General features: G+C 27.3%; 6 protein-coding genes across 6 annotated transcripts; 2 read left to right on the top strand and 4 right to left on the bottom strand.

Annotated features, from left to right (window-relative positions):
- Positions 1 to 5451: 5451 nt before the first annotated feature.
- On the bottom strand, positions 5452 to 7311 carry OCT59_024012 (uncharacterized protein; the record flags this gene model as incomplete). Its single annotated transcript, XM_066135112.1, has 5 exons — positions 5452 to 6251; positions 6326 to 6569; positions 6658 to 6842; positions 6923 to 6986; positions 7078 to 7311. 5 exons carry the CDS (start codon positions 7309 to 7311, stop codon positions 5452 to 5454), a joined length of 1527 nt encoding a protein of 508 aa, XP_065991168.1.
- Positions 7312 to 9589: 2278 nt separating this feature from the next.
- OCT59_024011 (uncharacterized protein) lies at positions 9590 to 11413 on the bottom strand (the record flags this gene model as incomplete). The annotated part of the gene is made up of 5 exons (XM_025320413.2): positions 9590 to 10344; positions 10422 to 10665; positions 10762 to 10946; positions 11020 to 11083; positions 11168 to 11413. 5 exons carry the CDS (start codon positions 11411 to 11413, stop codon positions 9590 to 9592), a joined length of 1494 nt encoding a protein of 497 aa, XP_025171401.2.
- Positions 11414 to 14752: 3339 nt separating this feature from the next.
- OCT59_024010 (uncharacterized protein) lies at positions 14753 to 18045 on the top strand (the record flags this gene model as incomplete). The annotated part of the gene is made up of 9 exons (XM_066135111.1): positions 14753 to 14973; positions 15367 to 16738; positions 17070 to 17196; positions 17364 to 17463; positions 17534 to 17561; positions 17645 to 17666; positions 17748 to 17805; positions 17886 to 17927; positions 18012 to 18045. 9 exons carry the CDS (start codon positions 14753 to 14755, stop codon positions 18043 to 18045), a joined length of 2004 nt encoding a protein of 667 aa, XP_065991167.1.
- A 580-nt stretch (positions 18046 to 18625) lies between these two features.
- OCT59_024009 (uncharacterized protein) lies at positions 18626 to 20749 on the bottom strand (the record flags this gene model as incomplete). The annotated part of the gene is made up of 5 exons (XM_066135110.1): positions 18626 to 19698; positions 19903 to 20014; positions 20102 to 20286; positions 20363 to 20429; positions 20516 to 20749. The coding sequence occupies 5 exons, from the start codon at positions 20747 to 20749 to the stop codon at positions 18626 to 18628; spliced, it is 1671 nt and encodes a 556-aa protein (XP_065991166.1).
- A 2546-nt stretch (positions 20750 to 23295) lies between these two features.
- OCT59_024008 (uncharacterized protein) lies at positions 23296 to 23777 on the top strand (the record flags this gene model as incomplete). The annotated part of the gene is made up of 3 exons (XM_066135109.1): positions 23296 to 23306; positions 23498 to 23705; positions 23775 to 23777. The coding sequence occupies 3 exons, from the start codon at positions 23296 to 23298 to the stop codon at positions 23775 to 23777; spliced, it is 222 nt and encodes a 73-aa protein (XP_065991165.1).
- A 262-nt stretch (positions 23778 to 24039) lies between these two features.
- On the bottom strand, positions 24040 to 24397 carry OCT59_024007 (uncharacterized protein; the record flags this gene model as incomplete). Its single annotated transcript, XM_025327413.1, has 2 exons — positions 24040 to 24317; positions 24385 to 24397. The coding sequence occupies 2 exons, from the start codon at positions 24395 to 24397 to the stop codon at positions 24040 to 24042; spliced, it is 291 nt and encodes a 96-aa protein (XP_025171397.1).
- Between the last annotated feature and the right edge of the window lie 1398 nt (positions 24398 to 25795).

Here is a 25795-nt window from a genome sequence, read left to right as displayed (position 1 = left end):
TTACTTGGATGTTCTAATTATCATGAAATTGGAACCAATCTTGATAAAAAAAACATTTGGATTATATAATTAAGCAGCAATATTAGAAAATAATTTGGCTCAATTTGGACTTGCATATATGCATAAAGAATTAAAGATGATAAAGATTTTAATAAAACTTTTGAATTATCTAAAAAATTAGCTAAAGATGGACATTCAGGTGGAATAAATCTATTAGGATATTGCATACCACCCAGTGATTCTTTTAAGTAGAATCACTGGTGACTTAGATTAGGTTATGACAGTAACTTCATAACCTAGTGGTGGCTTCATCCAATGACATAATTTATAATAATGGTAACATCATAATCTAACATCATAATCTAGTGGTGACTTTATAATCTACTGGTAACTTTATAATCTAATTTTTGGGTAACTCTACAAGGCTCTAGATATTATTTTAGTTAATTCCTGCTAAATTATGATATGTAATGATTTAATCTACAATAACTTCATAAACTAATGGTGATGGTAACTTCATGGTGCCATTTTTCTTCTTTCTCTTCAGTCTTTTGATTTTTGATTTTCAAGAAACTATCCATATGTTAACTTATTTCTACAGCTTTTTTATTTTGTAAACCACCCATTGGTTTTACTCTGTGTGCTAAGAAGTCACTTATGCAATGATACATAACTAGCTGCTAGTTCACCTGAAGGTGTACTAACACCTACTATTTACCTACTATTTTACTGTGCTCTAAAATATTATCAGTCGTAGAAGTTTCCTCAAATGTTATCATAACATAATTTTTTGGCTTTGATGCACAATTTTGGTATTTGTACATGTGCTTGCATGGTTCAGTTAGAATGTTTCAATTTATTTATTTTTTTTGGTACTAGTAAAATATGAAGTGGATATTTTGTATTATAGCCCTACAAAAAAATTGGATACGTTTTTTATAAAGTTTTTATACGATTTTTTTTCCTTAGAAATAACGTATCATAATAGGATACGGAAAAATGCACAATTCCGTATCACTAAAAATATGGTTTGGATACGGAATTTGCACGGAATTCATATGGAATTTACATGATTTGATCACTGATTTTATCACGAAATTTATACGATTTGGTCACTGAATTTACTATTTGTATTACAGTTTACTATAATTATATTTATATAAATCTAATTTTACTTTATTAAATTAAATAAAAAATAAAAAATAAACAAAATACAAATACATTATGAAAATTCCCTCCTTATTAAAGCCACCTATTGCAACCAAAATTATCTATAAGTTCAGGTTCATTTGGAGTCAAACAACCTAAAAAAAACAAAAAAGAACGTCTAACTTAATTGGAAACAAAACCCCCCTTCATATAGTATCTGCAATCGTCCAAGTCACCAAAGGTCAGTATTCCTACAAAAAAAGAAAGAGAACTCCAGAATGTCTGACCTACATAAATGAAAAGAATTATGAAGCATCTGATGAAAAAGAAACCAAAACAACAAAATAAATCCAAAACTGACCTACAAAAAAAGAAGACTCTGAAGCAACAAAACTGAAACAACCTACAAAAAGAAAAGAATCTGAACCCAACTTACAAAAAAAAAAAAAGAAAATTTGAACTGACCTAAAAAAAGAAAAAGATCCTGAACAATCCTACAAAAAGGAAAGGACTCCCAAACTGATCTACAAAAAAACTGAATCTTCTCACAAAAAAAAATCTGCTGGCCTATGAAATAAAAAAAGGGATAAATATAAATAAAAAAGAAAGGGGAATAAAGAATAAATCAAAAAAAAATATTTTTTTAAAAAGAGGGTAACGAAGTTAGGAGAGTTAAGAAAAATTTTTTTTTTAAAGGGAGGACGTCAAAGTTAGAAAAATAAAAAATTTTTTATAAATAGGAAATAGAAATAGAAAGAAGAAAATTTTTAGAAGAGTGGGAATAAAAGAATAAAATCAAAAAAATTTTTTTTTTTTAAGGGAGTGACGAAAAAAAATTTTTTTTTTAAAGGAGTGATGAAAAAGAAAAATTTTTAAAGTGAGGTACGAAAAAAAAAATTTTTTTTTAAAAGGGGGGGTGACGAAAAAAGAAGAAAAATTTAGAAAAAATAACAAAAATAAGACGAGAAAAGAGAAGAAAAGGAAAGACAGAAAGGAAGATCGGAAGATCAAACTCATCAAAGTAAGGGTTTATATAAAAACAAAAAACGTATCATAACAAAACAATAAACAATCACGTGATCTCGTGTTATGATACGAGATTTTTGTAAAATTATTTTCTAAAAATATTAAGTTTAAAAATTCCGTATACATTCCGTATGATTAATTTTTTCCGTATACATTAGTTTTTTTAAAAAATGTTCAAAAATGAATTGCTTATTAAATATACGGAATTTGTATACGGAATCTATAGAAACGTACATAAAATGTATACAAAACGTATCCTTTCCGTATACATATTTCTTATAGGGTAGTATTTGACTTTTGTTATACTTATACTTCTGTAATTATAATAATACGTTAAATAATATAATATAAACAAACTATTAAATAGAATTCCTGATATTATAATTGCATAAAACAAAACAGGTAAGAATATTTCAAACTTTTAACACTGTAGGCAATTTTTTTCGTGTACAATTGCAATATTATTGCAATATTATTTATAAATGATTGATCTTGGGAAGAAACAATTAAATCACATGATTTATCATTAATACAAAATTTGGGATCAGCACGATAAAGCAAACGGATTATACTAAAACATTTGTTGAAATTCTTTTGTAAAAGAAAAATATTCAGTCGTGTTATTATTTAGAGTCGTTCAATTTGTTTTCAATTTTTCTTAAAAAAAAAAAAATTTTAATTTTTTCATTTATTGCACGCGTTATTATAAAACAATATAAATAAAACTTCAGTTAGAGTAATAAAATATTATTATTAAATTACCGAAATATTTGTTTAAATAATTATCTTTAATTGATAAATGCCCCAAAAGAAAAGAATATTTGGTAAGCACAAAATTAAATTCTTAAAATACTATTGTTTATTTCCTTTATATTAACTAACAGACTTTAGTATTAAAAGTCCCAAAAGAGATAGCTAAAGATATTCAAATACAAGATGATGATCTTCTGATAGTAATAAGGAAATACCACATCTGCTGTAAAAAATACAAAAAATCGAATAAGAAGCAGCAAAATAACGAATATAATGAAGAAAATGAGGAATTTACACTTTCCACATCTACAAAAAGGACAAGATCCAGACAGCAAAAAACAAAAATGAAGATACTAATGATCTAATAATAACAGAACTGCCGAGTAAACCTAGCTCACTGAAAGAAGCAGGAAACAAATACTGATAGTAGTACAAGGGATACTCCAGAAATAATTGATGTTGATTCAGCTATATATCATATTACATGAGCAGCAAGCGGATATTAAAACTATTATATCCAGTGTTTCTAAAATGACCACTATGACTTATATGACCTAGTCAAAAATGTGATGAACACAGCCAATACCCAACCAAACTTGGAATAGTAAAATAGTAAAGGTGCTACCAGTGCAAGATCTATTAAACTATTAGAATGATGTTTCAGTGCAATTAATTCTGATGGAAATTATTATTAGAAATTTAATGATTAAATGCAATTGTAAATTTCTTCACCCAAAAAAATCATTTGTATATTTTTCTTTTTCTTTTTTTCCTTTTAGATCTACAAATACTTCCAAAAGAAGCTTTATCATAGTTTTCAGAATAATATATAAATTTTAATAAAAAGAAAAGAATATTAATATTTGATGCCATCAGTGAATAAATTTCTAAAAGGTAACAAATTCGTAATTGAAAATTTGAAATAATCATGATATTACCAAAAGATTGTAATAATATTTTTATATTGAAAATATGACTATTATCTAATGGCGCAAATAAAGTTGCTAACATATTTTACTATACTATATAAGAAATAATAGAATATAGATCGATAGGTTTAGTTCACAAAAATTATTTAGTTAGAATTTTTAATATAGATTACATAATAAGTATAAATATTGAAATTATACTTAACTTTAGATAGATAGGTTAGGTATAGGGTTATTAATAATTAATTAACATTACATCTAAGTATCTTGTATAATTATGTAATCTTTTTTTTGATTTAAATAATTAATAAGCGTAAATCAAGGAAATTACGAACATGTTTTATACACTCATAATTAATAATATAATATGCTGTATATTAAAATACTTTTATTATATATCGAAAATATGATTGCTATCTAACAATTATGTGTTTATCATATTTATAAAAATTGAAGGTTTCTGTAAAGTAATTATAGGATTAATTTATTAATTCATAAATAAAAAAAAGACTGAATCATGAAAATATTCTAATATATTTAAAATGTCATATACTTATTACGAAAAAGAAAATACTATTTTATGGAACCAGACCAAAAAACCTCAACCGGTTAAAACTTAATTCTGACCGGCATTAGAATTTGACCGGAGTTAATATCATATGCAAATTTTAAATAATAATTCAAGCAAGAATTAAGCTCAATTTATTGTTAATTAACACTTGTTGAAGTGTAATTTTAATATAAAAAATATGTAAAATATTAATTATATATATAACCTTTTTCGTTAACAATTTTACCTTAATGTTAATGCTTGAAAAGGGCATTTTAACCGAATAAATTAACCGGCTAAATTAACCATTTTTAACGGTTAATAACCTGGTTAACCTTAACTGACTCCAAGCTCTAGTTTATTATACTGTATCTATCTTATATAAATAAAATATTAATAAAAACATGCAAAATATATTCATGAATAAGATTTTTTTTTTGCGATTTAATTAATGAAATTATCATTTACAAAGTATACTAGTAGTTTTATCTTATACTGTATATGTGTATAACCAAATAAAGTAAGATTAAATTTTATTTACCAATTCGAAAAATTTATTTTTCAAACAAATATCCAATTATAAAATCCTTTAGCATATCGTCATGTTTCACATGAAATGAGAAGTGATTGGCTGGTAGTGACCACTGTAAAGAAGTGTACTAGTTAGTTACTATATCAATAATTTAAAGCAGAGATGTTCTACACATTCTGCATAAAAATGAACTTCTTTGGTGGTAAACTTTATTGAGTTGGATAATGTCATTTGTTACAATGTTAGTACCATATCTTTATATTTATTTTAGAGTTAAAAATACTGTGATCTTTTTTCTTATTATAAAGCTAATAATATCATACAAATATTAATTCTTTTAATTTATTAATCCAAATTTCCTTGTCCAGCACATTTATCATTATTTATATCCTTTCAACTCCTTTTATTTTCATACATAAAAGCAAGATTCCATTGAGAAAAACAATCTCCTAAATTTGCAGCTTTTTAACATTTATTTCAGTTCCTTTTCCATAATAAATATCCTAACTGACCTAGTTATCATAAATTGCTGATTTTTGATATAACTCATATGCCTTTTGTTTATCAACACTGGTTCCAATCCCAAAACTATAGCAATATTCTAAACCAGTTAATCCGAGTACATTTCCTAAATTTGCAGATTCTTGATATAGTTCAAATGCCTTTTGATAATCAATACTAGTTCCAACTCCATTATTATAACAAACTCCCAAATTATATATTCCACGTGTATTTCCTAAATTCGCAGCCTCTTGGTATAGTTCAAAGGCCTTTTGATTATCAATACTGGTTCCAATTCCACAATGATAGCAATATCCTAAACTAGTTATTCCAGATGCATGACCTGCATTTGCTGCTTTTTGATAAAATTCAAATGCCTTTTGTTCATCAATATTAATTTCAATTCCAAAATGATTAAATAATCCAAGTAAAAACACAGAATCTGAATTATCTTGATTATTTAATAACCAATTATAAATTTCTTGCGAAGTTAAATTATGATTATTAAGATAATTAATAACTTTATGCTTTTTGTTTGTTGCTTTTATATTTTCAAGAAGGAAAATCATTTCAGCAATCATTATTTCAAAATCATTTATAATTAGATTTGATAAAATTGAAGGTTCGATTTCTTTTATAATTACTTTACTAAAATTTTGAAAACTTTGAGACATATTCCCATATAATGAACTATTAGTAATGTTTTCATGAAGTTGCTGTTTACTTGATAATTGGATGCTTTCTTTTAGAATAAAAGCATTTAATTTTTCTACAACCTGGTTGATAGTTGGACGATCATCTGACCAGCAATCTAAATAATATAAATTAAGCTTAAAACTAATAATATTGTATTATAAATTATATTTTAAGCATAATTGTACTTGCCAGTATATATTTGCACATAATCTTCAGGTGTGCCAAGACTGACATCATGCAGTTCTTTACAAAAGGGTGATTTGCCACTAGAAATTTCCCATAAGAGTATGCCAGTATTGTAAATATCGCACTTTTTATCACTATTTATAATAAAAATTTGTGGATCAACATAGGCGACCATTTCATTTCTATTTGACAACCCAAAATCAGCTAATTTAATTATATTTCTATGAACTGAAATACTATCTGATCGCTATTATAAAATATAATAAATAAAATTAATATTGTATTTGGTATATAGTCTTATATTAAAATGTGAATAAGCGCCGTAAATAACATACCAAGTCATGATACATGATTTCTTTATCATGTAAATAAGATATAGCGTCAACTAGTTGAAACGCTAGATTTAATTTATCGTTCCAAGTGAGATTTTCGAAGCGTTCGCTTAAATAATTTCGAAGGGTACCACTATCGGCATATTCCATCATCAGCAAATATTTTTTTGAATTGTCACACTGGATTTCTTTTGAAAAATAAAAAATATCTTAGATTTATTCACTTTTTAGTTGTTAAATACTAAATTTTTTAAAATATTTATAATACCCGTTGTAATGCTATAAAAGCGAATAATATTTTCATGGAAATCCACTTCACGCTGAAGTTTAAGCTGAAAATAAATAAAATTAGAAATTAGAAATGCAATGTACAGTATATTAACGTTTCTAAAGAAAAAATGTTTATATTAATATTATATTTACTTTATTAACAATTCCTTTATCAGTGATATCGAAATTTATAAAAGATTTTAATGCTAAAAAACCATGAGAATTTTTCCAATTTGCACGGTAAACTCTTTCGAAATTTCCGAAACCGATTTCTTGAATATTATTAAAGTGTTTATGATCATAATATTTAATTCGTTTCTTAACAATAGACTCTTCAATCCACTCATTTGAATTATTAATGACTTTAAGTTCAGAGTTGTTGGACATTGTCTACTAAGTACAGCTTTTCTGCAGAAATTAAAAAAGTAAAAAAAAAAATTTTATTCTATTTATAGAAGAAATTTATGCTATTTATAGAATTGGCGTTCTGACATTTCCAAAAATGAATTTGTGTTACGCTCATGCGGCGGAAAAAATTTAATTCAACGTTGTCCTACGTTAGACTGTTCGTAAATACTTTTACTTAACATATAATCCGTCCTGAAATTTTTTTTTTTTTGCATGAAACATAATACCATGAAATTTAACTTCCTTATTTCCTTATATCGAATTTATCATTTTAAGTGAGATTTCTTTTTTATACAAGTTTATAAAAATTTTAATTCCTAAATTAATTACTGTACGATCAATACATATATCTTTAATACGCTTTAGAAATCGTTAAATTGTTAGTAGCCAAAATTGGATGACGACTTTATCTAACAGATTCAATTAATCAAAGTTCCAGAAATCTTAAAATACCGTATAGCACTGCCTAAGATATATCAATTTCAGCGATTTAAAAATTGAATTATACTCGGGTGTGTACGTTCATCCTGTCAGTACAAGACAAATTTAATATATGAAAATTTTAAATTCGATTTATAATATTAGTCTACTTCAGAATTGTGATTTTTGATCGGTTACACTAAAATTATGATCAACAAATTTTAACTGTTAGAATGATCAACTGACCGTTCAACGTGAACCACCAAAAACGTAGGTCTTTTTGGTCGAGTAGATAAAAACATACTGACGGAAATAAACAAAAACAACAAAACACTATCTAATTGGTTGGTTAATAGTTTATCACGATCAATCAATCATCTGCTCAAAATTGAACTTTAATCGCAAATTTTGGTTGGTTTTTATTTTTTGTGATCAAAATGCCGATCAATCAATTCCTATTGATTAAATATTCTAATTTTAGGAAATAAAATAGAGCTACATATCACATTTTTGGTATATCAGAGACGGTATTTTATATGGTACGCCAAAAAGGCTATGCGGTACCTTTTTTTCAAGAAAATTTTTTTTTTTGAACGACATTAACCAGAAAGGTAATTTATTCAATAAACTTAATCTTATGGAAACTTTATTTTGTTCAAATGTATATACTATACAATATAAATGTCCTTTTCGGTTTATTTTCTTTGTATTTATTGTTTTAATATGAAGTTATAAAATACCGATAAGCTAGTAGCTTTTCAGTTAGATAGTGATTTGTGGAATTGTTGATTCATATTCTCTAAAACTTTTTGTTATAAACTCATTTGAATAATAGAATTTATATTTAATTTATATAACGGATATATACATTTCTAATAATAGGGAATATATTAACCTCTTCACAATAAATCTTCAAGATAATCCCAGAAATAATTCATATATAAAATAAACCGAAGCTAAAAGTAAAATTTAGCGTTAGCAACCTTCCTATTTATAAATAATAATCATATACTAACGTTCCTTTTGCAACTACAATTATTGAGATTATTATTCATAAGTACTAGATTTATCTTTATATTGCATATAACCAAATAAAGTAAAGTTAAAATTATAATTTACAAACTTATAATAAATGTATTTTTCCAAAACAATTAGCAAACATAAAATCCACTACATATTATCGTGAAATAAGAAGTGCGTATGACTGTAGCGGCTACTGTAAAAAAATATACTAGCTAGTAGTTACTATATTAACAATTTAAATACTTAAACCAGAAATTACTAGTATAGTAATAACTTGCTTGTATTCTACACATTTTGCACTTCTATGTTTGCCAGTGAATTTTAGATTGGATTGGATAGTGATATTTGTTATAGTGTCAGTGTCATAACTTTATGTTTCACTTTAAAAAGTAAAGGATTTTTTTGGATACCATCGAATACTTACATTAATATTTTAACAAGCAATAAAATAAAATAACCTGTAATTTTTTTTTTGCCATGAAGCTAATAATTCATAAATAATTTATTATATATTCAACTCTTTAACTTATTAATCAAATTAATTTATAATGAGCTTTCAGATCTCCTTATTCAGAACATTTTTTATACCAATAAATTGCTTGATTAATATCCTTTTCAACCCTTTTCATTTTCATACATAAAAGCAAGGTTACATTGAGAAAAACAATCTCCTAAATTTGCAGCTATTTGATTTAACATTTGTTACAATTCCTTTTTCATAATAAATATCTTAATCTAGTAGTAGTTATACCAATTACCAAATGTATTTCTTGAATTTCTTGCTTTTTGATATAACTCAGATGCCTTTTATTTATCAAAACTGGTTCCCAAACCCATAACTATAGCAATATTCCAAACCAGACATTCCAAGTAAATTTCCTAAATTCGCAGATTCTTGAAATAGTTTAAATGCCTTTTGTTTATCAATACAAGTTCCAACTCCATTATTATAACAAACTCCCAAATTATATAATCCACGTGGATTTCCTAAATTTGCAGTCTTTTGGTATAGTTTAAATGTTTTTTGATGATCAATATTAGTTCCAATTCCATAATGATAACAATATCCTAAACTAGTTATTCCAAATGCATGTCCTGTATTTGCTGCTTTTTGATATAATTCAAATGCTTTTTGTTTATCAACCTTAATTTCAATTCCAAAATGATTAAATACTCCAAGTAAAAAAATAGAATTTGAGTTTTCCTGATCATTTAATAACCAATTATAAATTTCTTGTAAAGTTAAATTATGATTATTAAGGTAATTAATAACTTCATGCTTTTTCCATACTGCTCCTATATTTTCAAGAAGGAGAATTATTTCTTCAATTATTATTTCAAAATCATTTATAATTAGATTTGATGAAACTAAAGGTTCTATTTCTTTTATATTTACTTTACTAAAATTTTGAACAATTTGAAACATTTCTTCATGTAATGAATTATTAATAATATTGATATTCTGTTGTTTACTTGATACTTGAACATTTTCTTTTAGAATAATTGCATTTATTTTTCCTGCAATCTGGTTGATAGTTGGACGATCATTTGGGTCATTGTTCAAGCAATCTAAATAATATAAAATAGGCTTAAAATTAATAATATTATATTATAAATCATATTCTAAACATAGCAATTGTACTTGCCAGTATATATTTTCACATAATCTTCAGGTGTGATAGGACTGACATCATGCGGTTTTTTACAAAGGGGTGATTTTCCACTAGAAATTTCCCATAAGAGTACGCCAGTACTGTAAATATCGCACTTTTTATCATTATTTCTAATAAAAATTTGTGGATCAACATAGGCGACCATTTCATTCCTTTTTGACAACCCAAAATCAGACAATTTGATTATATTCCTTTGAACTAAGATATTATTTGAGTGCTATTATAAAAATATAATAAATAAAATTAATAATTGTATTTGGTATATTGATATAGTCTTATATTAAAATGTAAATAAATACTGTAAATAACCTACCAAGTCATAATACATAATTTCTTTATCATGTAAATAAGATATAGCGTCAGCTAATTGAAATGCAAGATTTAATTTACCGTTCCATGTGAGATTTTCAAAACGTTCGCTTAAATAATTTCGAAGGGTACCACTATCGGCATATTCCATCATTAGCAAATATTTTTTTGAATTATCACATTGGATTTCTTTTGAAAATAAACATATCTTAGATTTTTTCGTTTTTGGTTGTTAAATAAATTTTTAAAATATTTATGATACCTGTTGTGATGCCATAAAAGCGAATAATGTTTTCATGAAAATCCACTTCACGCTGAAGTTTAAGCTAAAATAAATAAAATTATAAATTAGAAACGTAATGTGTATTAGCATATCATAACAAAAATGTTCACATTAATATTATATTTACTTCATTAACAATTTCTTTAGCTGTGATGTCGAAATTTATAAAAGATTTTAATGATAAAAAGCGATAAGAACTTTTCCAATTTGCACGATAAACTTTTTCGAATTTTCCGAATCCAATTTCTTGAATATTATCATAGTGTTTATGATCGTAATATTTATTAATTTGTTTCTTTGTAATAGATTCTTCAATCCAATTAATCCACTCATTTGAATTACTAATATCTTTAGGTTCAGGATTGTTGGACATTGTTTAAGTATAGAAATGTTTTTATTGTAAAATTTAATTTACGTTAAAAAGTTTAAGAGAAAAAAAGATTTTGTACAATTTATATTTTGTACTATTTATAGAAATTGGCGTTCCGGCATTTCCAAAAAAATGAATTTGTGTCATTCTTGTATAGAAATTAGAAAGAGATCTGATAAGTGCGTAACGTAAATATTCATTATGTAACGTAAAGTGAAATTTTTTTCATCTTAACGTAACTCACTTTATACAAGTCACGTGCTTTACACAGAATCTTGTGACTGTTGTTTATCGGTACAACAAAAATTACTTAAAAAAATTCCCTCCACTTTCTGTCCGTTTTATTAGAAATCCGCAGTAAATTTTTTACAAAAACCTTTTTTACGTCGATTCCTTTCAGGACAACCAAAGGCGATACCGTCTCCTTTGTGTTTTGGTTTGGGCTTATAGTTTTATGCAATTTGTACTGTAGCTTAGTTCGCTTTGAAAATAAAAATAAAAATAAAAAATAAACAAAATTATTTCTCCACGAACTCTTCTTTTTTTTCTTTTTCCATATTAAAATATTAAATTTTCTTAAAAAACTTAACTATGGAATATTATTGTTAAACTGCATGATACTATTTTTGTTTATAATAAACGCATTTTTTTTATAATACTTCAAGTTTAATGAAAGTCATATAACTAGTATGGAATACAAATAATTTTATTAATATTGTTGTTAAATTGTCATAATACATTTATTTTCAATTTTATAGCACGATTTCAATGTTTTTGTTAGAAGCTTAAGTGAAGTTTGTTCAGCAGGTATGGAACCACTTGAGTATTAATTTTATTAAACAACTTTAATATTCATAACAATATTATATCTTTTATGTTAAATTACAGTGTATTTTTAACCGAAACAAGTCCTTGGAATCATTTAGCGGGTGTTGAGTTGTTTTAGGCATTAATTTTTATGAAGTAATTAGTATTTTTTTTTTACACGTATTTAAAACTACTGTATTTCATCAAAAATAATGTTTGTTTATTTGCTTATTGAAATTGATCTTAATTTATTGCCTTTATAACAGAAAATTTAAAAATTAGTGCTTTTACGCTTTATTACAATAATTATTTATATAAAATAATTTGTTTTATTTATCTATTTTATGTCAAGCAGGCAGCAGTCTAAGTAAAACTATAATACAATCAAAGAAAGTATAGTGCTACAGCAGGACGGTTATCATCTAGTAAAAACTACTTAGATTCTCACTTGTAATGAGAAACCTCCTGTTCTCTACCATGACCAATAAAGAACAACAATAGTAAACAATGAAACCCAGGCGAACAAGAAAAAACAAAAAAAGAATTCAAGCCAATTCATCCGTATTTTTCTTTTAACTAGTTACTATACGTAAATACTGTCAAGTATAGAATGATGTAGTTGTTATAGGTCCATAATTGTTTTTATATTTTGGGATGTTCTATTTAATCATGTGCCGGTGTAGCTGGGAGGTGTAACTTTTGTATTTGATGATGTCAAAGCTTGAGGATGTTTTGACGCGATGGAAAATTCGTCCCCATCACGAAAGGGTGTTATACTGTACGTCTGAAAGAATTGAAGGGTTATTAATAATATTTTGATCTTGATTTGATATTTGGAAAAATCCTGAGTTGTTTGCTTTATGACTGATGTCTTCGATGTAGCTAAGGCTTGAGCGTCATTGCTGAAATTGTTTGTAGCGTTCAACGGCTTTATTATAGCCGTAATTGTACTGTAGGCGTGAACTGACGTTAAAACGTCGTCTAACTTTGTTGTCAAAAAGGTCAATATTGTAGGTATTACAACCCTATAAAAAATTTTTTTCCGAATATTTCCATTATTTCTCCATGTCTTCCATAAAAATTCCGTGAAAATGATACATTCACGGATATCCGTGTTAGTGAGATGAAAATTTCCATGATTTAAGGCTATAAATTCCATGAAAATGATACATTCACGGAAAAACATGGAAAGATAAAACACGGATCAGATTTTTTCAGGGCAATAATATATGTGAGGATCGCCTAGTAGATTAGGTGGTAAAGGTGGTAAAGGTTTTTTCAATTTGTTGCGTTTTTTGGTTCGACGTCCTATTATATTTAATAAATAAAAAATCAATAAATGCATACCAAATAATATATAATTTTTTTTTGCGATTTAATTAATGAAATTATTATTTATAGAGCAGATTTATTTTTTATACTGTAAATAACCGTCAAATAAAGTCAAATTAAAACTATATTTATCAATTCAAAAAATTAATTATTTTTTCAAAACAAGCAGCAAATAATAAAATTCCTTAGCATATTATCACTTTTCACGTGAAATAAGAAGTGATAGTCCTGTAATATGGCTGGTAATGACGACTGTAAAGAAGTGTGCTAGTAGTTAGTTCACAATAATTTAAAAACTTAAAACAGAAAAGACCAAACTAACTTTAGTAAAGAAACTTACATTCTGCATAAAAATGCACTTCCATATGTTTGGTTGTGTTAAATTGGTTAATGTTACTTGTTACAATCCCAGTAAATAGTCATCGTTTATAATTTATATTGTATTCATTTGGAATTTATGTATATTGTTAATTTTATATACTAAATTTGAGCCACTTAATAAAATTTAAAAAAATTATTTTTTAATAATGTACTAAACTTGTACTATTTGCTTGGTTTTGTACTAATTATATATGTACTAAATTTGTGTTAATCACTCAATTTTATACTCGTAATATGCTAAATTTGTACTAGTTGCTTAGTTTTATACTAGTTTTATATCTATATTCGTATTAATTACACATTTTGAATTTTTTTTGAACCATATACTAAATTTGTACTAGTTATGGTTTTTTTTAATTATATACTAAATTCGTACTAATTTGGCAGTATTTCTTCATGTAACATTTAACATTTATTCTTTTTCTGAAATATATAAGTGCTCTTATCTGGATTATCGACCTTATCAATAATATAGTAAAAATTTACTACTACTAAAAATCCTACGTAACGATCAAACACATTAAACATTTTTGAAATTGCATATCACGTGTATGTGTATCACGTGAAATATTATTATTAATACTGATCTCCGATCTCTTTTTTAAACTTTTTTTTTTTTTTTTTTTTTTTTTTTTTTAGATAAAAAAAAAAAAAACTCTTTCCCCTTTTTCTTCATTTCGGTAATTTCCCGCAGTAATTTTGCGCAAGTTTATTTTTTTTAGTTTCTATTTGAAACAACTAAAGGGAAGAGGCCCCAAAGGGCGCCTCGGGCATAAGACGAGGTTTTATTGTTCTCATTATACCCATATTTAAGGGTTGGTTATGTCTTATTTTCCAAGAGCTGATGATTTTGCTCTTGCACCCGGATACAACTATACACCTGCTGGTCCTGATGACTTCATTTTCAACCATGATACTTTACAAACAGTACCTCCTATTGATGACACTTTATCGGATACACCTTCATTTCATAACGACTTTGATGATATTAGGCCTTTTTCTTCGCCTAACAAAACTTATATTTTTTCTACAAAATACAAAAAGTTCCACGTGACTCCACACCATAGAGCCGGTTATAACAAGATTTACAATTTTAGGCGCTCAAAAAGTTTCTTTTTTGAGCTGGTTGATCATTTACCAGACACCAATCAACTTCAATTGAAGATTTACACAAATGATTATCATATGTCCTCTAACCCGATTAATCACGATTCCACAAGCTGACTCCCTAATTTCAAATTTCAAATATCGAAACAGCTCACGCACTTTTTTTCAACACAAAAAGTTATTCCTCGAAGATTGCAAGAAAAATTTTTTACATATATTCGTAAAAAACTATTGGAGCGTTTGGATTTTATAAGATCACGTGCCCAAAAAAAAGACAAAAGCAATCACATGACTAAAACTTTTTTTAATTTTTCGTATAAAAAATATAGATTTTATTTTGGAATTTACCTCCCATGTAATCATACTCATACAGTAGGTTTACTTCCCAATACTACTGCGACTTGCTCCATTCCGGTCCCCTTTACAATGTCACATCACCGTCATGCCTGCATCATACACCATAAGAATCTAGTTCTATACTGTATCTCGAAGGACAACAAAATTCCTGACTTTAGTCGTTGTAAAACATTCAAAGATTTTCACGCATCTCGCCTCTACAACAGATGGACTAAAAAGAAATTTCATCAGAATTTTTCGAACCGATTGGGAATCTCTTTCACCACATCATACCACGCATATAACACTAACGTCGTCGCTACAAAAGGATTTGATTTTATTTATGGCAAAACTTATGGGAATCTTCAATTTACTCCCAGTTCTTCTCCAAAGGTAAAGAAAAATCAAGAAGCACGTTTTAATGCTCTGGTTAGACACACTTTTCACAACGCCAAGTTGGATGACAATGCGCTAACGGAAGATAAACTCCAAGTTGCACGACATCACAAACTATTATTCCACGAAAATCAAAGTTTTATCACTCCCATTAAACACCTTCGATACAAGAAAAGATTTGTCGTACCATCAAAAGGTTATTATACCTTTCCGATCCCTTTTCATAAACCAAGGACTGTATCTGTACCTGCTATAGTGGAACCGATTTGCATCGATAGCTCTGTTGCGTCTACATCATCTAAGAATTCTAAATCCCCAGTCAACACAAACAATTGGGAGAATGTACCTGAACATTATATTCCTTTGATCCCTCCATTTCCCATTTACGAAGGTGGTCGATTGAATCAACCTTCTCGTTTAAAAATTCAGACAAAACAACTACAACCACTTGCAGTTGGCAGTGATGGCTGGCTAGCCCTCATGAAAGAAATTTATGATGATTACATATCATCGACAAAATATGAACAAGGAAAAATCGATGCTGGAATACAATGGGAAACTACCCCCGATCAAGGTGAATATCGGAGAGATCTTTGCGATCTTATAATGCAAGTCACAAACAACAAACATGAATATGAAATGAAATTATTAGAAATTTCATCGTCAGTACCTCCTGAATTACCAATTGTAACTGGACCGATTAAAAACAGCGAACGCAAAAAACGCGAAAAGCGTCACTCACAAAAATTGAAAGAATTTGAACGGAAAAAACAGGAAGATACTGAAATCTTAGCAGACTTACATTCTAGGGTCATCAATGAGGATGATATTTTTTACATGGAATACTATAAGAGTGATTATAGTCTGGCATATCAGCCTTGTGCTATCATGGACGATCGACCGCTTAAACGAAGTGCCAGAGATAATGGCAATTTAGATACTCATTATAGCTATCATATAGATAAAAAGGTTTGTATATTATCCGCCTCGATGGATTTAGAAAACAGTTCCTCTACTCGTACTACTTAAGAATTTGTTAGTCATTTTAATATAACCACTTATACATATATTAGTTTCTTTTTGTACATGCTTTTTAGCATTTTGGTTCTTTTTTTTTACGTTAGATTTTTCACAACCTAAAATAGTGTAAACCATTCCACCTCTTACAGTATTTACAGGTGGCAACCCTTGTGGTTGAAAGAAAAATACGGATTAATGCTCGTCAATTAATTGAATTTAGCTATTTATAATGTTTAGATCGCCACAACTTCTTATTATTTCGTTAGGGTTCTTTATATAGTTCATACTTTTTCTTGGACATTGGTCCCTATTCGGTAGCGGAGGGGATCAATCTGGTTCGATGGATTCAAAGAAGTTCGGGTCCGCCCTAGGGTGGATGATAGCTAGATGTAAGGTAGCACCGTTAGGTATATGTCCTGTTAATAGCCTATCCGTCTTCACATAAAATAAATAAATAAAAAAACTTTTTTTTTTTAACTTTTTTTTTAACTTTTTTTTAATAAAACTTTCTCTTTCGTTTTTCCTCCCTCCTCTCTTTCTTCCTCTCTTTCATTCTTCCCTTTTCATTAACTAGAAACATCAAAATTCCAAGAAAACTATTTCCCAAGAAGAAAAAAAATAAAAGCTTACCAAGAATATGGAAAACACAAGCTTTCCAAACTGGAGACGGCCAGGTGGGTGTTTATTTTTCTTTTTTTTTCTATTTCTTTACTGTTAAAATTGTTAACATCATTTTTTTTTTAGGTTTCATTTTTATTTCATAAAAGTGGAGGTAGCACTTTTTTTTATTATTTTGTTGTATTTTTTTGTTCATGTGTTAATTTTTCTTTTTTTTAGATTTTTTCTTTGTTTTAGCCTTCGGACATGTTAGATTTTGGTAAGAAGAGGAGTTTTTTTTAATATATCTCTTTTAATAAAATGTTTCAGTTTCTAACATTTCATTCATTCATTTTTTTAGATGGGACAGAGCATGGAACTCAGAATTCAGCAATTTTTGATCTGGGGATTTGTTTTCTGTGGGTTTTTAATGGACTTTTTATTATCATTTTTTAACGAAATTTTACTTATATTTCGTTATTTTTTTTCTTTTTTTTAGAAGACCGGCTCTTCTGATTTTTAGACGTTTGGAATTTTGCATGTGGGTTTTTTCTTTAAGTCTTTATATTAATGAAATATTTATTAACTAAAATTTTGTTCCTTTCTTTTTTGGGGCGTTTTATAGGAAGAATACAGCTTCGAACTCTGAAGAAACCTAATATTCTGGTACTTAGGTTATTATCATGTCAATAACTTCTTATTTTTATAAAAGTTTAATTATTTGTTTTCTACTTTAAAATATATTAAACATATGTAATACAAATAGATTAAAACTGCGTGACACAAATATAAAATTTGTTAATACGTACATGTACAAATTTATATTCAAAATAGCTCATAATTGGAATATATTTAATATAACTACATATAAAAAAGTGGCTCATATACAGATTTATTTGGCACAAATTTAGATATAAAAATGGTATAAATCTATATACAAAAATAGATTAAAGCTGGACTACAACTTGAATAAGCTTAAAATAAATACAGTACAAATTTTGTGCCAAATGGGCTCACGATATAGTGCATAACTTATGGATATAAATTTGGTACAAATTGATGCGAAAACTTTTTATTGGGAATGTTAGTGTCATATATTTATATTTCATTTAAAAAATTTAAGATTTTTATAAATACTTATTTTATTGTTACTTCACTGCTTTAGCGGTAATATAATCAATAATCTTTTTTATTATAAAGACAATAGTATATAAATAATTTATTGTATATTCAATTCTTTTAATTTATTAAATCAATTAATTTAATTTGAGCATCTAAATTTCCTTGTTCAGCACATTCATTATACCAATAAATTGCTAGAGTTATATCTTTTTCAACTCCTTTTCCAATTTCATACATATAAGCAAGATTATTTTGAGAAAAACAATTTCCTAAATTTGCAGCCTTTTGATGTAGTTCAAATGCCTTTTGTTCATTAATACTTGTTTCAATTCCATTTTCATAATAATATCCTAATCTAGATGTACCAAATATATTTCCTGAATTTGCTGCTTTTTGATATAACTCAAATGCTTTTTGTTCATCGATACTGGTTCCAATCCCATAATCATAGCAATATCCTAAATAAGATATTCCAAGTACATTTCCTAAATTTGCAGATTCTTGAAATAGTTTAAATGCCTTTTGATTATCAGTAATAGTTCCAATTCCATTATTATAACAAACTCCCAAATTATATATTCCCCATGAATTTCCTAAACTTGTAGTCTTTTGATATAGTTCAAGTGCTTTTTGATAATCAATACTAGTTCCAAATCCATAATGATAACAATATCCTAAACTAGTTATTCCTGATGCATGTCCTGTATTTGCTGCTTTTTGATAAAATTCAAATGCATTTTGTTTATCGACATTAATTTCAATTCCAAAATGATTAAACACTCCAAGTAAAAAAATAGAATTTGAATTATCCTGATTATTTAATAACCAATTATAAATTTCTTGTGAAGTTAAATATTGATCATTGAGATAATTAATAACTTCATGCTTTTTTCTTACTACTTCTATATTTTCAAGAAGGAAAATTATTTCAGTAATAATTATTTCAAAGTCATTTATGATTAGATTTGATGAAATTGAAGGTTTGATTTCTTTTATATTTACTTTACTAAAATTTTGAATAATTTGAAACATTTCCTCATGTAATGAATTATTAATAATATTTTCATGAAATTTAATGATATTCTGTTGTCTACTTGATACTTGGATGTTTTCTTTTAGAATAATTGCATTTAATGTTGCAGCAACTTGATTGATAGTTGGACGATCATCTGGGTCATTGTTCCAGCAATCTAAATATAAAATAAGCTTAAAATTAATCAATAATATATTATAAATTATATTTTAAACATAATTGTACTTGCCAATATATATTTTCACATAATCTTCAGGTGTGCTAGGATTGACATCATGTAGTTCCTTACAAAAGGGTGGTTGACCACTAGAAATTTCCCATAAGAGTATGCCAGTACTGTAAATATCGCACTTTTTATTACTATTTATAATAAAAATTTGTGGATCAACATAGGCGACCATTTCATTCCTTTTTGACAACCCAAAATCGGCCAATTTAATTATATTCCTATGAACTAAAATATTATTTGAATGCTATTATCGAATATAATAAATAAAATTAATAATTGTATTTGGTATAGTCTTATATTGAAATGTAAATAAGTACTGTAAATAACCTACCAAATCATGATGCATGATTTCTTTATCATGCAAATAAGATATAGCGTCAGCTAATTGAAATGCTAGATTTAATTTATCATTCCAAGTGAGATTTTCAAAGCGTTCACTTAAATAATTTCGAAGGGTACCACTGTCGGCATATCCCATCATTAGAAAATATTTTTTTGAATTATCACATTGGATTTCTTTTGAAAAATAAAAAATATTTTAGATTTTTTCATTTTTCAGTTGTTAAATAAATTTTTAAAATATTTATGATACCTGTTGTAATGCCATAAAAGTGAATAATATTTTCATGAAAATCCACTTCACGATATAGTTTACGTTCCTAATTTATAATTTTATTTATTTTTAGCTTAATGTGCAATAGCGTATCATAAAAACAAAAAATGTTTATATTAATAATATATCTACTTCATTAACAATATCTTTAGCAGTGATGTCGAAATTTATAAAAGATTTTAATGCTAAAAAGCTATGAGAACTATTCAAATTTGTACGATAAACATTTCCAAAATTTCCGAATCCAATTTCTTGAATATTATTAAAGTGTTTATGATCATAATATTTAATTCTTTTCTTTACAATAGACTTTTCAATCCACTCATTTGAATTATTAATGACTTCATGTTCAGAGTTGTTTGACATTTTTCAATTTTTTACTACAGAAGTTAATTTTACGTTAAAAAAAGAGAAAAAGAAGGATTTTGTATTGTTTATAAAAATTGGCGTTCCATATTTCCAAAAAAAAAAATTTGTCATGCTCATGCAGCAGGATTACGTCAGACTGATAGTAAATAATTTAATGTAGCATAACGTCTGGAAATTTTTTTTTGTAGGGAATATCATATGATACTATGAAATTTTGACTTCCATATATCGAATTTATTATTTTAAAGTGAGATTTCCTTTTTATTAAAAGTAATTACAATTACAAGCCTACGAAAATTTTAATAATATATTTAAAGAAATTGATCAACACATCACACTTTTGGCAGTTGTTAGAATTCAAAATTATTTTGGTGGAAAACTTTATTTACTAATCCAATAATAAGACAGGTCCCCGAAATATATAAAAAGGCCGGAGGCAACCAAAAAATTTTCACTATTACCTGCATGCATTTTTTCAGTTCTGGAATTTCGGTCAGTATCCAAAAAAATTGCACGTCTGAAATGTGTCAGGTTGACGGCGCAGTGTGGCGCAGTAATTCAAAAAAATCTAAGTTGAAGATTTTCTTTTTAATGTAATGCTTTCAAATTTACACATTAGATGTATTTTCATCTGTTTTACAAAATTCACTTATAAACGGAAGGAGGTTTTGGACGTAGATTTTGACTTTAGTATATAACAATTGATTTTATCGACTTTGCCGATCATTTCCAAAATTGGATTTGTCAAAAAAACGGTTTTTGTTAAATAACTCGAAAATGGCCTTCTAAACCGCCCGTATATACTCTAAGTAAATTTGCAGAGCGGACGAAAATACATCTAGTGCAGTAATTTAAAGGTTTTATTTTAAATAAAAAAAATTGCAATTTAATTTTTTTTGGAAAAATCGCTGCGCCACACTGCGCCGTCAACCTGACACACATTTCAGATGTGCAAAAAAATTATCTTCAGTATAACGAAAGAAAAGATTTTGATTTTTTTTTTCTGGTTATACGCAAACTCTTTTATGTACTGTATATTTCGAGTCCTAGTAAGATTAATTTAGCGTCTCAAAAGTCAAATAACCTTTTTTATTTTTTTTTATTAGCAATATTTTGAAAATTTCAAATGAAATCTATATAGACAATTTTTCTTAAACATAACGATAACAAATTAATTACTGATTCGGCTAAGAATCATGAAATTGATGGTTGTATTATATATAAACTCTTTTTTTACAATATTAATTCGTGATAGTAGTGAAAGTCACTATTCAAATTCGGGGAAAATGAATAAAATCTTTTTTGCGATTTTCTCGTGATCCAGTAATCCAATTTCGATGAACATTTTTATGTTGTGTAGTTCTTCAAATTGGACCATAGATCGTACGATAATTATGAAACGATTTTTTTCGGAACGTGGCTAGATTCCTCACGATATTCTCCGAATAAATCAGTTTTGTAATTTATCACACGATCTATTGGTCCAATTTTGGTGATCTTTTTTTTTTATTTTGTAAAGGGTGTATAGAGCTACACAACAAAAAATTGTTCACCGAAATTGGATAACTGGGTCACGAGATATTCTGTTTCTTATATTTTTTACATATGTGAAAACAAAACATCAATCGGTTTTTACAAGCTTATATTGAAAAAATTGCAAAATAAAGTGGAATTTGACGTGCGTGCAGTGTAAAGACTTTTTTTTAGTACAATTTTCTAACTTATTCTTTTTCCTTATATATTCATCATTCGTGCATACGTGGTATGATTTTTATAGTATATAAATGAGTTTTTATTTCTTTTAGTATACACTAATGCAAATACTGTGAAATAAAATGGAATCTGGCGCGCGTGGAATGTTTTATAAAAAGAGTATTCAACAATAAATATGCAAATTTTAACCTATTATAATTTCTCAAATTTCTACGTTCGTCTTGTAATTTTTACAGAATATGACTAGAACCCTGGTAATTAAAACTACTACTAAACTACTATAAAAAGAAAAAAATTATTATATTCCTATAAAAAGTATCAAAAGAATCGAAACTAGAAATATACGTGGATCATCCACCAGCGTGAAGGTAGTTAGAAGTAATATAAATGACCCATAACGGGACAAAATGTCCTTGACGAAAAACACTCAGTGTTCGTCGGAGGTGTATGTTGTGTAACCTGACCTGAATAATAATTAGGTTGGGCGTCGTTAGTTAGTTATTGTGACGACTGTGACGTGACTGTTTTTGCCTCGCTGAAAAGGTATTTCTATTTGAAAAGTTTCGTGGATATCGAGTCTCGTCACGTTTAGTGACCTTGACACTTTTTTTCCCAAGCTTTCAGGGCATCATTATTTACATGCCAAATCGCTTTAGTTGAGAGAAATCATACAGTACTTTTATGTACAGATTTATACATGTTTCATTGTTTCAAGTAAAAAAGCTAAATACGTATGGCCATGAATATTTGACATGTGTTTCAATAAAAAAACTTAATTAAAAATTCTTTTTTTATGTATGTACAACCATGCATATTTACACGTGTTTCAAATGAAAAAAAAGTATATAATCACAAATGGACGATATAAAAGAAATAATTTCTTTGGTAATAAATTTATATGTTTATAAGCGATTACCAAATGAGTGACAATTCAGTAATCGAAATTAACAATCGATGTTGATAAAAATGATGTTAACAAGATATTTATCTTCGATGATTAACGACATAATGGTAAACCTATTACTATGATAGAAATATCGCAAATGAAAAATACCTTATTACTTATAGTGAAGAAGGTCGTACAATTGTCGGTTGGAATGGTGAAGATATAGATAAGGTTCAACTTAAATTTCATCAAGCTGTTAAAACTAATGAAGAAATCAAAAGTTTATGCTTTGCTGATGATAGAAAACTTGCTTATATTAATAGCCGTCGTAATAATTTTGTAATACTATTACTGGTAAGTAATAATTATTTGATTATGTAATTATTAAATTATGGTAATTGATATTTTTTAATATTTTTTTAGTAATCGATATGAGTTATTGTGCCTTTTAATTTAAAAGGTGAATTTATTTTATATAGTAAAGTTTACAGAAAATTTAAGATTCAAGTGATTACATTTATGAATGGAATATTAATACTGAGAGAGGTGTAAAAATATTTGGGAATAATAAGGATGAGGTAATAAATATTATAAAATTTATTTTCCAATCGATATTAAATTATAACTAGAGAAACAGATTTAATTAGTTCACATCTTCAACATACTGAGATAATATCCAAATAAACGATTAACAAGGTCTTTGAGTAAATTTCCAATCATCTACAGTGCCATGTATTCTAAAACAGGTATCTCCATTAAAAGGTCCTCGTACTTTCTGTTTCTCGAAACTAGCTTCAACTTTAGCATGAACCGTGTACGTTTGGTCTGGAAAACTAAATTTTGTATCTTCACCCTCACTACAATCATGGAGGCCTTGGTCACCGGCTAAGTAATTACCATTTGAATCCTCTATCCAAACTCTACAACTGCAGATAGTCAAATCCATAAACGTGATGGTACTAAATGCTATACATTAAACCAAAAAGTTGAATCATTAGAAAAGAAAATGGAGAACATATTGAATGGACTTTACCTTTAATGTCCATTATATAGAAACACATGAAAAGGACTATAAGAAGGAAGCTTTGAAGTTTCATATTAGTTAATGTTGTTCGAAAGACCTGAGGGAGTAGTAGTTTGGGTAGTTGTCAATTTGGGAGTTTAAAGTTTCAATTTCTGCTTCTTTTTCTAAGCGAGTAAGTCGATTCTGTAAAACAAAATTTTGGTGACAGTGGTTATATAATTTCAAAACCTAGATTTTCAATGATTTTCTGCCAAGAGCTATGACTTGGCTTGATTCGCTTTGTTCATTTGAATCAATCTATAATTGACAAAAAAAAATTCGCACATCCCGTTCAAAAGAGTATAGAGTTCTTTTTTAAAAAAATAGATTTATCATAATATTTTAGTTAAATAATAATAATTAAATAAGTAAATCTAATTTAATAATCCTATTCTGTTCTATTTCTTTTTATTCATTATTCTGTGCTTATTATTATTTATTATTGTTTTTTTTTTTAAGAAATAGGAGGCGAACAACCTTGCCACGTGAATAAAGTTAGCCTAATATTAACCAAAAATATTAAAAATAAATTTTCTCTCTATCTATTACCCATTGATAGTCTCACAAATATCAGTAAAAAAAAACGTTTCTTTTATGAATTTTACTATATTTAGGATATCAAAATTTTTTTATACTCATTTAAATGATTTTAGTTTTACGATACTGACAGCATTTTACCGACATGAAAATTACCTTAATAGTTCCTTACTGCGTTTTAATTTCAAATTATTTGATTACAATTCACAAATATGCATATTACACTTCGTGATTTCGAAGTTAGTTTTCTTTGTGAATAGGTCAAAATATAACATAATCGATACATTACAAAGAAATCACTTTTCAAGCATTTGTTATTGATAAATCAGATTTTCCTCTTATTTTTAAGGATTATGGTGCCTTTCCGAAAAAAATAATCCCGAGTCATCAAATTATCACGAACCCACATAAAGTAAATATGCATTTTATACGAACCGAAAACAAATATTTTGTTTAGTGTATTTTTCCTCACCAAAAACGGTTAAAAAAGTGATAACAGTTACCCCTATTAAAACGAAATGTATATTTGTGCTTGTGTAATAAATGTCTAAATAAGCACCATATTGTCGCAAAATGGTGCTTTTTTAGACGTTTTGTACACATGAACATAAATATGAAACGAATTAGGGTTAGGCTATCCGATCCAAACTTTTCGCTGAAATCTATTTCACAGAAACGCATTTTGCTGAAACAAATTTCGCCGAATGCATGTTTCGCCGAAATGCCATTTTCCCGAATAGACATTTTATCAAAGGACATTTCGCCTAAGCCATTCCGGCGAAAGGACTGGAGTTTGAAACCGGTTGCACAAACCGGTTGTAACTTGTAAATTCGGTTTCCAACA

The sequence above is a fragment of the Rhizophagus irregularis genome, chromosome 4 (assembly GCF_026210795.1).
Source record: "Rhizophagus irregularis chromosome 4, complete sequence".
NCBI classification, from domain to species: Eukaryota; Fungi; Glomeromycota; class Glomeromycetes; order Glomerales; family Glomeraceae; genus Rhizophagus; species Rhizophagus irregularis.
Note: the sequence above shows the minus strand (reverse complement) of the source record. Positions and strands in the feature narration are given on the sequence as shown.